At 46.7% G+C, this 13,132-nt stretch overlaps 1 protein-coding gene across 2 annotated transcripts in view; it reads left to right on the forward strand.

Moving 5' to 3' along the window:
• The window catches only part of SRF (serum response factor), a 74,153-nt gene that overhangs the window by 54,578 nt on the left and 6,443 nt on the right, over positions 1 to 13,132 (forward strand). For both annotated transcript variants that reach the window (XM_082217618.1, XM_082217619.1), the window contains 2 exons: positions 9,612 to 9,722; positions 11,829 to 12,020. In XM_082217618.1, coding sequence (XP_082073744.1) covers positions 9,612 to 9,722; positions 11,829 to 12,020 — 303 coding nt within the window. The remainder of the gene's footprint in view (positions 1 to 9,611; positions 9,723 to 11,828; positions 12,021 to 13,132) is intronic.

A 13,132-nucleotide genomic window follows, 5' to 3' on the forward strand; every position in this document is an offset into this window, starting at 1 on the left:
AGGCAGTAGGATATTAATCAGCCAAAGACTGTCAGTGAACATATTTATTTGCATTACTTAGTGCTTTAAAACTACTGGTGCAGCCCAGGACGGCAAAACAAGGCCAATATTCCGGAAATCCTTGTCTAGACTCTGTGAAAGGATTTTGTGGAACTGTAACAACCTTACATGTGGATTGTTTGGACTTTATGAACAGACAGGTGGAATAGACACCATTACACGGATGGACCTTATGCATGAACTGACTAGAGAATGATCTGATCTGCTGGGTCTTCTGCTTTGTTCGTTTGTTGAACTTTATGAGTCATTTCTGTTGAAATTTACAGTTTGATACAATGAATAGTATACCTTAATTATCTAAGAACACAGCCAGTTACGTCTCGTGTGATTATTGAATATGTCAGTGAACATAAGGCAGCTTCGGGTATTCCAGGGCATGATCATCCCTCTGCTGCAACGCATCACAGGTTAGCTTTTGCCTGTAAGAGTTCAGGTGCCCTGTTGCTTAATATGGAATCCCAGCTTGCCCATGATTTGTATTTGCTTCTATCTTGCCTTTCTTGGATGTATTTATTTTTCTTACTATTTCTGTGGAGATCTGGATACCGCAGGCCCCTGGGCGGCTGTGCCGGGACCCCACTCAACTGCCCCAGTTGCAAAAGCCTTGGAAGAGGCAGAAGGGAGTAGTGGTAGGAGAGAGGAAAAGAGCCAGCCCCAGAGGACGGGGAAGGAGATTCGCCAGGAGTCAGTGGAGAATCTGGGAAACCTGCAGTCAGGCTTGTCTTCTGCCAGTTGAAGAGAGTGCTTAGCCAGCGGAGAGGGGAAATCTATCTGCTGAGGGAAAAGCAAAAGTATCGTTGGCTGCCTTTAGAGGGCACTCCTGTTTAGCATTAGAATAAGTGGAGGCCTCTGGGCGCAAGCAAAGCCAAACGGGATAAGACAACAGGCCGGGCCTTGTCTGCATTGTATATAGTTAAACCAGTACTGCGTCACTTTAAACAGTCATGGCTTCCCCCAAAGAATCCTGGGAAATGCAGTTTAAGGGTTGTTTAGGAAACCTCTGTTCTCCTCATAGAGCTACCATTTCCAGAGTTCCTTGCAAAGTCAAGTTGATTGTTAACCCACTCTGAGAACTGCCTGAGAGATGTTAGGCGACCCTGGTTCTCCTTGTCCCTAAACCAGCAGAGGTATTTTTGCTGTGGCGGTTTTTACAGAATTGTAAACCTTGCCACAGCCAAGAAACCATTGAAGTGGTGTGCCATGAGACAAAATGAGATAAAATATGAAAACAATAGCACTGTTTCTGTTGCTGTATGATTAATATTCCATCAAATCACCAGATCAAACTTTCTAACACAAAAAAGCTTCTGTAGCTGCCTAAACATCAAGATGACAGGTTCCTGCCTCTGATTTTGGCTTGGAAATGACTGCAGACAGAGTCCTGCTCTTCTGAAAGGTGAAAAAGTGTGTCAGGGCTTGTACTCTGATTAGGCTGACTGAACAGAGGAGAGTTTACAATTTTGGTTCTGCATTTCAGCTCAGAAGTTGAAAATGATGGGAGCTGTAGTCCTGCAGCATCTGGGAGGCCTCCTTGACCCCACCCCAACCCCCGAGCTCTCCAAACTTTTCATATTGGTGACACACATTTTAGATATGCATCATTTCACAACATGATAATTCAGTTTGACTAGCAAACCGGAGGTTAAAGTCACCCTTTTCCAGCCCCCGGCGGAGCGTGGGGAGTGTTTGCGTGACGCACCTACACACTGCAGCTGGCACACTTAACATGTCGTGACACAACATTTGGAAAATTCTGTCCTATCAAGAAGAAGGGCGAGTGCCGCCACCACTGTACAGTGGTGCCCCGCAAGACGAATGCCTCGCAAGACGGAAAACCCGCTAGACGAAAGGGTTTTCCATTTTTGAGCTGCTTCGCAAGACGATTTTCCCTATGGGCTTGCTTTGCAAGACGAAAACGTCTTGCGAGTGTTCCAATTTTTCCCCGCTCCCCCCTTTTTCTAAGCCGCTAAGCCGCTAATAGCCTTTTAGCCGCTAATCCGCTAAGCCTTTAATAGCCGCTAATAGCGCTAATCCGCTAAGCCGCTAATAGGGTTGCTTCGCAAGACGAAAAAACGGCTAGACAAAGAGACTCGCGGAACGGATTAATTTCGTCTTGCGAGGTACCACTGTACCAATGAGACACAGCACAAATGCTCTCCCCAGTCCTGAGAAAACTCCTTAATCTCTCAGAAAAAAACATTTATGGACAACAGCGGGTTGGATTTTGTTAGCCCCCAAGTAGAGGGTGAGTGAGGTCCCTGGTGAGGAGGGCTGGCAATTTAAGATGGTAGAATATGCAGAGTTAGCAGGTCTAGCATGTAGAATAAGAGAGCAAGAAGAACAGGTCTTTAAAGAGGAGTGGAAATTTTTTGTTGAGAATGTGGGAAATTATTGAAAATGCCAGCAAGTACTGAGGTAAATTCAACAGTGCAACATATTTAAAAGGCATGTAAAAATTGGGTGGGGGGGACTAATGCAAGAATATGGAGGGGATATGCAAGAATATGCAGGAATTATGGGATAATTAAAAGAATGTTGGAAGGGGAAGGAGGGAAGTCGTTGAATGTATGGGTATAATGAAAGGTTTTATTTTATTCTTTGGTAGGTTTACAAAAAGAAAAGTGCACATCAATAAATAAATTTTAGAAAGGAGCAAGGTTAGAAGCAGATGCACAAAGCATTTATTTTTTTTAAGCAATGCTCCTTTTTTCTGCCCTGCACTTGTCTGCACCTCAGAGCCAATGTGTCAGGCAAGATGGGCGGCATCTCCTCCTCCTTGCCCGCTTTCCAGCAGCCACTACAAGCTGCTCAAGGGAGCAGAGGCAACGGGAGGCTCCCTTGCCACTGCTGCCCCTTCTCAGGACAAGCGCTAGCCTCCTTGAGCTTGGCTGTGGCATCACTTGTGGGGGAAATAGAGACATTCCAGGATCAAATCTGAAGCACTGATTTTCCAGCACTGTCCCTGGAAAACAGGGACACATTTGGAGGGTATGCAGCCTGTAGCCTCCACAGACACACTGGGCCAACTGCTACTGTGCCCGCTCTGCCCCATATATTTTAGCGTTTGCAGAAAATATGTGTTGATGCTCGGCCTACCACGTGGCAGGACGGCCTGCTTCCCTATGTGGTTGGAGCTGTCGTGTGGAAAGGGGTCAGCTTGTTTCTGCCGTAAGACAAGGTTGCAGTTGTGGTTGGAGGCGCAGAGCATTTTGCTCGCTCGCGGTAGTGCGCCCTGGGGACTGATAACTTAGTCGCTGTAATAGATTGAACTGGGAAAAGGAGAACGCCGCCGAGCCGGTTATATCTTCAAAGTGGTGTAATTAATCGGATTAGGCTAATCTGGAGAAGACCACAAGGAAAGAACCTGGCGATTGGGCAGAATAATGGCGTATGAAATTCGGCTCTTGCTGAGGCGATTTATGCAGTCGGCTGGGGTGAGGGCACACCGCTCGGAAACTTGCTTTCGCTTTGGCCCGTAGGAACTCCAGTTTGCATTGCGACACCTTCCGTGGAACTGCCCTCTGATTCTTGGTTGTGTAATCGTTTCCTGTGAATTTAGAAGCAGCTACTCTGTGCTTGACAAAACCCATTGCATGTTTCTCCCCCACCCCACCCCCCAGTCTCCATTCGGTTCAGGCCGTGGACCGTTGAGTCTGAAGTCAGCCTGCAACTTTGAAGCCAAGTGTCAGTGCAAAAGCAAGTCCTTATTTCTATACAGAATAGTGTGGGCGGGAAAACAACCTCTTTCAGCTCTGGCGGGCAACTTGTGGCAGGCATGTTGCAGCCTTCATTTTACCCTTCTCCCAAGCAAGAAGAGAGAGAGAATGAATGAACGGTGGGAGAAAGAAGGGGTGCCCTGTACACTTTTTGCTTTGCCCCAACAGCCACAGTGGACACACTGCATCCATACCACGTTCCCCCCTCTCCCTAGCGAAATGCAGCCCCCAGCCTCAAAAAGATTGTTCACGCCCGACTTCCAGCTCTTTCAGTGATATGCTGTCCTATAAACGCTCCTTTTGTGCTCTCAGACATCTTGTAGGAAGCCTCCTTATGATTTTCTGTTTTTAAAAAAAAATAAAATAAAGAAATGGGAGAGAGGATCAGATAGAACAGTTTACTACCTTTCACCTTTCCGTTGAAAGCGGTACTGCTGTCTCTGGAGGCTACTTGCCGATTGGGTAGTGCTGGCATAGGAAGACTGGAGCTGGATGGAAGACTTGGCTTAAAATAGGTTGAAAACACACACACACACACACACACACACACACACACACACACAGGCATCATGAAGTCCACAAAGCTGAACGATGGAAGACCTGTATGTCCTTCCCAATGTGCCCGGTTGAAAAGAGCAAATGTCCACACAGGTCATGCTGAAATGACAATAGCCAGCTGAATGCTTTTTCTAGAAATTTTAGGCCGGTCGCCTTTTTCCCTTGGCCTCCCGCTGCTCGGTTTGTGTGCACAAGAGTTTCAAGTTGCTGTGTAGATCAGCAGAATCTTCTTGGTTAGGGTAGTATGCATAAATATTTCTTAAGATATAAACATCCTGTATACCGCGTGGGGTGGGAGTGCCGATGGGGAAATAAGACAAGCTGGAACGTAGCAGATCATTGTATGAGTAGAAACCTGCTCTGTGCCCCCTCTCACTGTTCAACATGGATTGCTTGTGTGTCTGTGTTTTCAGACATTCCTGCCTCCCTGACCTAGGAAGTAGTCCCGCTTGCACAAGGACTTCTGTTTGTGCTGTCAAACTTTCCCTCCTCCTTCTCTCCTCCCTGCGACCCCTACAGATCCACTGCAGAGGGGTAGGGGAGCCCCCAGAACAGATTTGGAGGGCACATGGTGGGGAGAGGGGCTGCAGTGGAAGTCCTTGCACAAACAGGATGACAGTTCTTTGTATGTGACACTCCCCCCCCCCCCCAATACAACACAGGTGTTGCTTTAATCCGGGGCAAAGATGATCTGAGTGCTTTCTTCATAGAAATAATAGAATCACAGAGTTGAAAAGGGATCGCAGGGGGTCATCTAGTCCAACTCCCTGCAATACAGGAATCTTTTTGCCCCGTGTGGGGCTCAAACCCAAGACCCTGAGGTTCAGAGTCCCATGCTCTGCAAACTGAGCTATCCTAGCTGCTTCGTGTTTATTGCATGTGGCCTGTGTGTCATGAGCCCCATGGAAGATTCTTGGCAGGGTGAAGAGGAATGGGATGGAAGTGCTGAGCTCTGATGCATGAGAGGGATGCGTAGTTGTTTCTGAATATCCCCTTCCCCGCCTCCTGATACTGCTGTTTCTGCAGCAACCAGGGAGGCACGTGGGCCTGGACCGGCTGGGTAGAGCTCACCTTTGTCTCCAAGGAGCTGCTGCCAGATGCTCAGGGTCTAACAGACCCAGCTTACTCTCAGGAGTGCGCTGCTTGCTTGCCTAACCCCATTGCTTGGGACCCCAAATGTGTGAATCACTGGTCCACCCTTCTCTTCAGAAGGAAAGTGTGTGTGTGGGGGGGTGTCCAATGCCTTGGCGTGTGCCAGTCTGGACTTCTCCTGCGACTAATTGCTGTAGGTCATGGCATCATTAAAGGTAAAGGGACCCCTGACCATTAGGTCCAGTTGTGGCTGGCTCTGGGGTTGTGGTGTTCATCTCGCTTTATTGGCCGAGGGAGCCGACGTACAGCTTCCAGGTCTTGTGGCCAGCATGACTAAGCTGCTTCTGGCGAACCAGAGCAGCGCACGGAAATGCCATTTACCTTCCCCCCGGAAGTTGCAGGAGCAGGGACCGAGCAATGGGAGCTCACCCTGTCGCGGGGATTCGAACCGCCGACCTTCTGATCGGCAAGTCCTAGGCTCTGTGGTTTAATCCACAGCACCCCCCGCGTCCCCATGGCATCATTAAGTTGGCATAAATTATTTTAAAAGTATATGTCCCTCAATGAGCTATCTTGATCCTGGCGCTAGTTCTTAAATTTAAAATGCTTAGAATTGAAATCTTAAGTTAAAAATATTCAGTTCCGACACCTCTTTTTATGTTCTTGTTCTGAGCAAAGGAATTGCATATAATAGGTTTCCAAGCAGGGCTGTTTGTATTCCTTTCTGCTGCAGTCATGGCATGCAGGCGCAGAAAATAAGTATTCACTCTCCTGGGAATTTCAGCTTTTCATCTTAAATATTTTAGCACTCAAGGTTGCAAGAAGAGGGCTGGAAATGCATCAGTCTTGATGAAATGGGGGGGGGGACTTGGGACTTGGGAAGGAATAGGGCTGCAGTTGAACAGGATTTTGAATCAATCCTGGAGATTGCTATCCTTTCCCCTACAACAGCAGAATAATAAATTGTGCAGAATGCACATGCATATCCAAATATTATTAAACTGCATGAATGTATGCAGGTTGCAAGGTTCTGTGTGTATGTGGTGTGGAGGGGGGAGAATATTTCCCCTCCCCCAAAAAAACATTTGTGCAAAATACACATGGTCCTACGTCCTGACAGTGTAAAATGAACTTCAGAGCCATAATGTATACTAATGGCCAGTTGCTCGAGCGGTTTTTAAAGGGGCTTCAGCAAATTTGTGGCTCTCAACCAAGATACCGTATTTTTCGCTCTATAGGACGCACTGGACCATAGGAGGGGGAGAACAGGAAAAAAAAATTCTCCCCCTCTCTGCTCAGCGCCCCTTCAGCGAAGCGGCAGGAGAAACAGAGCCCCTCCCATTTCTTCTCCCGCTTCACCGAAGGGGCGCTGCGCAGCTCTCCTGTTGCGCTCTAGGGGCTTCAGGCGGCTATCCGCAAGCCTTCGGAGCCCGGTGGGAACTCCTGCTGCGCTCTGAAGGCTTGCGGATAGCTGCCTGAAGCCCCCACAGCACAGCGGGAGTTTGCGCTGCACTCCGGAGTCTTCAGGCGGCTTCAGCCAAAGCAACGCGAAGCCTCCAGAACTCGGGGGGAGCTCTCCCTCTGCGCTTCGGAGACTTTGCGTTGTTATCGCTGAAGCCAAGGAGCCTGCATTCGCTCCATAAGACGCACACACATTTCCCCTTAATTTTTGAAGGGGAAACAGTGCATCTTATAGAGCGAAAAATATGGTAGCTCAATGGAACCTCCATGGCCAAACATATTGTAGCTTTCGAAATCGGTTGCTACGGAACAAAGTGTTCATGGATGTCTTCATACCTCTCAGTGACTTTCCCAGCTGTATCATGGGTCCCTCAGCCCCATCAGAATTTGGCATGGTTTGGCCAGAAGGAGCAGATGGCGGGAGGGGGCTGGAAGTCTGCTGGGAAATAAGTTATATGAAAATAAGGATTTGAAATTATACATGGTTTTTTTTTGTTTAGTTTTGTGTTTGTTTGTGTTGCTGTGTTTGTTAAAAATTTTTGTGAAATCTGAATAAAATTTTTATTAAAAAAAGGAAGTCTGGTACCCAGGTGTGGAGGAGAGCTGGAAACAAAGGGGCAGGACGCAGTCTTGTCGCTGAGAACCAGGCATCCAGGTGTGATCAGACGCGCTTACCCAGAGCACAGTGTGTGTGTCTGTCGGCAGCAGACCTGTAGGGCGAGAGAGTTTCATGAGTGAGCAAGCACGGCCTCATCTTGAAATCCCTTGTGGGAGGGTGTGTTAGTCGTCGGCGCATCTTTGTAGCTGCAGTTCGCTTAGGAACTTCTCGCCTTGCTCATTTACTTTCGAACAGGTTTAGAAACTCAGATATATAAGTTAATATATAAGGCCCTGACACTGAGGTCCAGCTCCGAGAGCCTTCTGGCAGTTCTCTCACTACGAGAAGTGAAGTTACAGGGAACCAGGAAAGTGGGCCTTCTCGGTAGTGGCACCCTCCCATCAGATGTCAAGGAGATAAATAACTATACGACTTTAGACGACATCTGAAGGCAGCCCTGTAAAGGGAAGTTTTTAGTGCTTGATGCTTTATTATGCTTTCATATTTGTTGGAAGCTGCCCAGAGTGGCTGGGCAACCCTGTCAGATGGGTGGGGTACAAATAATAAAATTATTATTATTAATTGCCAAATGGCACGTTAAACCTAGGTTACAGTCACCACAATGTCCAGGCATCTTTTTTTGCAGTGGGAATGATGATGCTTAATAGAATCAGACACCACCTTATTATTATTATTATTATTATTATTATTATTATTATTATTATTATACCTCTCTATATTTCTTGTTTGTTTTATACTAAAATTTTAGGACCAGTTTTGTATATGCATGTGTTTTATTAAATATTAAAAGACAGAAATTTACAGAGCTTTCTGAAATCTTAATTTACCTAGGATGGACTGAACTTTTTTGCAATTCCTTTCATATGGAACAGGGAGCATGCTTGTTTTCTCCTGCTCTGGAGGGTAGGACTCAAGGCATTGCCTTCAAGTTACAAGAAAGGAGATTCTAACTAAATATTCGGAAAAAACTTTATGACAGTAGGAACTGTTCAGCAGTGGAACAGACTCCCATGAGAGGTGGTGGACTCTCCTTCCTTGGAGGTTTTTAAGCAGAGGTTGGATGGCCATCTGCCATGGATGCTTTAGCTGAGATTCCTGCACTGCAGGGGGTTGGACTAGATGACCCCTTGGGTCCCTTCCAACTCTGATTTTATGAATTTTGGGCCAGTGGCTCTGTTAATTGGATAGCCTTTCTTAAAAACAACAACAACACATTAGCACCCATTTTATTCTCCATTCTCAGAATAACAATAAACATATCCTCTCCCCACACAGGAGCATACATAAAGAAAAAAACTTATAAGCATTTGCATTGATAAGCCAAACCACTTCATCTGTAGAACAAAAATATCATTCTGTAGATCCCTGCATGTTGCTGGTAGCCTATAACCATGCTTTTCCATTGCCTCATAATAAATAAATTTGTACCAAGTTGAGTAAAATGAATAATAAAAATAAAAATAAATTTTATTTATACCCTGCCCTCCCTGGCCAGAGCCGGGCCCAGGGCAGCTAACACCAATAAAAGCACAGTAAAAACATAATGGGTGGGAGGGGAAAAAATTTAAAATGCAGCCTCATTTTAAAAGTACCCGATAGATCAAGACCATAAGGGGAGGGCAACATAAGGGTCAGACTGAGTCCAAACCAAAGGCCAGGCGGAACAGCTCTGTCTTGCAGGCCCTGCGGAAAGATGCCAAGTCCCGCAGGGCCCTTGTCTCTTGTGACAGAGCATTCCACCAAGTCGGGGCCTTTACTGAAAAGGCCCTGGCCCTAGTTGAGACCAATCTACCCACCTTGCAACCTGGGACCTCCAAAATGTTGTCATTTGTGGCCCTTAAGGTCTTCTGCAGGGCATACCAGGAGAGGTGGTCCCATAGGTACGTGGGTCCTAGGCTGCATAGGGCTTTAAAGGTCAAAACCAGCACCCTTTCAAACAACAACAACAACAACAATGGAGCACAAAACCAAGCAGTTTAAAAAGAAGTTGCTGTTGATGTAATTTATATGTTGCCTTGTTAGCTCTGGAAAGGTGAACTTTGTCAATGGGCTGAATGGCGCTAAGTCGAGTTTAGGAGTTAAACGGTCCCCGTCTTGCTTCCTAGGTGGAGCCGTGGCTCAGCAGGTTCCCGTGCAAGCCATCCAGGTGCATCAGCAAACGTCTCCCACAACTGACAGCAGTACTGACCTCACCCAGACCTCTTCCAGCGGGACAGGTAAGCAGCCACCAAATCTCTTGCTGCCACATAACTCTAGGTAGGGAATGGGGAACTTCCATTTCTACCAGGGCCATTGACTCACGGAAGACAACCACAACAACGTGTGGCCGTCCTGCCTTAGTACCCCTGGGCTTCCATCCCTTGGTTGCTGGTTTCTGTGGTCACCAGTCAGCTGATCTCTGCCTCTCCTATCAGTGGATTGCTGTTGTTTGAAACACCTCCCAGCCAATCAGGAGAGACCAGTGGGGGGAGCATGTGCTATTGGGCTCCACTGTCTAAGAACCCCTTCCCTCCCCAACCTAGACCTAGGCCTTTTAGGGTTGCCATATGTCCTCTTTTTCCAGGACATGTCCTCTTTTTCATGGGTATGTAAAATGAGAGTCGTCTTTGTGATCTATAGTTAGAAGCAGAAGTCGGCAAATGTGTCCCCCTTTTTGCTCTTCAAAATATGGCAACCCTACCTTTTTTTAAAGGGGACGCGGGTGGCGCTGTGGGTTAAACCACAGAGCCTAGGACTTGCTGATCAGAAGGTCGGCGGTTCGAATCCCTGCGACGGGGTGAGCTCCTGTTGCTTGGTCCCAGCTCCTGCCAACCTAGCAGTTCGAAAGCACGTCAAAGTGCAAGTAGATAAATAGGTACCGTTCCGGCGGGAAGGTAAACGGCGTTTCCGTGTGCTGCTCTGGTTCACCAGAAGCGGCTTAGTCATGCTGGCCACATGACCCGGAAGCTGTCTGCGGACAAACACCGGCTCCCTCGGCCCACAGAGTGAGATGAGCGCCGCAACCCCAGAGTCGGTTACGACTGGACCTAATGGTCAGGGGTACCTTTACCTTTACCTTTTTATCCAGGGCAGAGGCTGAGCAGGGAAGGGGTTGATGCCCAAAGTGGCTTTCTTCAGCCTTGCTTCCCTGAATGTCATTGGACTACAACTCCCATCATCCATGACCGGCAGCTGAGCTGGTAGGGGATGCTGGGGGTTGTAGTCAAACAGTGCGCAAGGAGGACCCAAGCTTGAAGAACTGTGACCCTAATGGTTTTCTCTCTCTCCCCACACCTAGCAAAGTCTGTTACCCAAACATGGAGTCTTCCAGCTACCCATGTGGTCTGGATGAAATGAGGTGGCAGGATAAATCTGCCCCATGCTTGTTCTAGGCCTTGCAAGGCTTTCCTTTCACCCACAACTACATCCTTTCAATTGAACCTGCTGGTTCTGACTTGCGGTTGTGTAGATTTGCAGTCTGTGTGCCCTGCCTGGGCTTATTGAGTGCTGTTACAGAGGCACCTGAGCTCCCCCCCCCCCCTTTGCTTGCGCAGCTCCCTGCAATCGGAGCTTCTTCTAAAGATCATTCTTGTCCCAAGCACTGCTCTGCGCAAAAGTATATCATTGCTTGCAAGGTCACTGTCTCCTTCGAGTTCAGCAGACCCTTGTCTAGTCGGTGCTGATAGGCTGGGTAGGAGAATGCCTAAGAAACTTAGAGGAAAGTATTTGTTCTAATATAGTGTTACTTTAGTGCCATCTAGTGGGTGTCTGCTTGCATATATGCATGCATATATATATACGGGAAGACACCCGAAGACACCAAAACCTGCATTCCTGTACCCGTGAAAATCTACGAAAGCATATATATATATATACACACACACACACACACACACACACACACACACACATACATACTCCTCATACCGAACACAATTATAAAACATATAGAGAAATAATTTATAACTGACTTCCAATTAATCTCACTGTACTTTATCCATTACTTTATACCACACATTTACATATTTCTTAGATTATTTCTTTTTACCTCCCTACGAACTTATATTTATACAATTCAGGGATCAGTCTAATTCTGCCAATATGTTTCCTTTTATTCCATAGTTTTCTAAATATTCGATTCCCCAATCCTTATGGACTTTTTGTGTTGATTGGCCTCTTACTCTTCCTGTCGCTTTCGCTAGCTGCAGGTATTCTACCATTAGGATTTGCTAATCTTCTGTGTTGGGTATTGTTGTGTTATTCCAATTTCTTGTTACTAAAATTCTGGCCGCCGTTATTCCGTACATGAACAATTGTGCCTTGCCCCTCCTTTCTTTTGCCAGTGACCCTGCCAGCTACAATCATGACTTCGTCCGTGCCAACCACCGTAGGCGGCCATATGATGTACCCCAGTCCTCACGCAGTGATGTACGCGCCTACGTCAGGCCTGACAGATGGTGGCCTTGCAGTTCTCAATGCCTTCTCCCAGGCACCATCTGCAATGCAGGTTTCACACGGCCAGGTCCAGGATCAGGGTAAGACTGGAGGCGGGCTTTTCCTTTACGTAGAATGCTCATATCGCACTTCTGTAGCTTCAGAGGGCTCTCAAAGCAGCTTGCGGAACATTCTCGAAATAAAATGTGTCAATCTAGTACAGGAGCAGGTGTTGCTTGGTGTATGCGATTAGGTTAGAATGACAGCTCTCCCCAAAATCGTCTGAAGGGTGTGGGGCTGAGCTGTTGTGTCTTGCTCAGCTCATGATGAAATCCGTCTTCCCTGATGCACAATGGTGTTTCTGAAAGAGTGAACGATCTTCATTCTGCCATGTGTTGGGTTCCTCAGAACATAGATTATCTATCTATGTTCTGAGGAACCTAACACATGGCAGAATAGATAGATAGATGATTGATAGATAGATAGCACCAGTGACGTGCATGGTGTTTTACCAAGTAGAAGAGCACAGCACTCTGCCCTGAGGAGCTTACAATCTAAAATTTGAACCAGAGGAAGGGGAAGAAAGTGGAGTCAAGGGAATATGCAGGAAAGAATGTGTGATTATTTAAGTTACACCTGCTCAGGGTAAGTTACACTTGGGTTTGGAAAGAGATATGAGGATAATTCCAGAGAGGAAGATTTGAGAAGGGTGAACAGGAGCAGCTGCATGTCTTTGATGCATAGCTCAGTGGCAGAGTGCATGTTTTGCTGAAGGTCCCAGATTTGTAGTTATCTGTAGGGAACTCAGGTCCCAGTTTGTAAGAAAGACCTCTGCTGGAGACTTGTCAGAGCTGCTTCCTAGTAAGTAGGGTTGCCATATTTGAAACAGTGAAAATCGGGAGAGAAAAGTTGTTGAGTTTTTTTAAACAACAACAACAGACCAGTGGAGCTGCTTTATATATTTTAATACTTTAGCTTTATTGAAATATATACACATTTCTATTTCAGTGAGCCTCCATCCTGTATTTCAGCAGGAGATTTGGTGACCACTGCTTTTATAAAGCATGTTTAGGACAGCTTTTGTTCAACAGAACATTGCTTGCGCTCTTTGAAATGGCTCGTTTTGTTTCTAGCTTTAATGATATTGGTTCTGGGTTTATTATCGTTTACGCCACTATGATTACACCTGAATTGTTCTGGATCATTTGAAGGT

This window comes from Podarcis vaucheri (genome assembly GCF_965113315.1).
Source record: "Podarcis vaucheri genome assembly, chromosome: 3".
Taxonomy (NCBI): Eukaryota; Metazoa; Chordata; class Lepidosauria; order Squamata; family Lacertidae; genus Podarcis; species Podarcis vaucheri.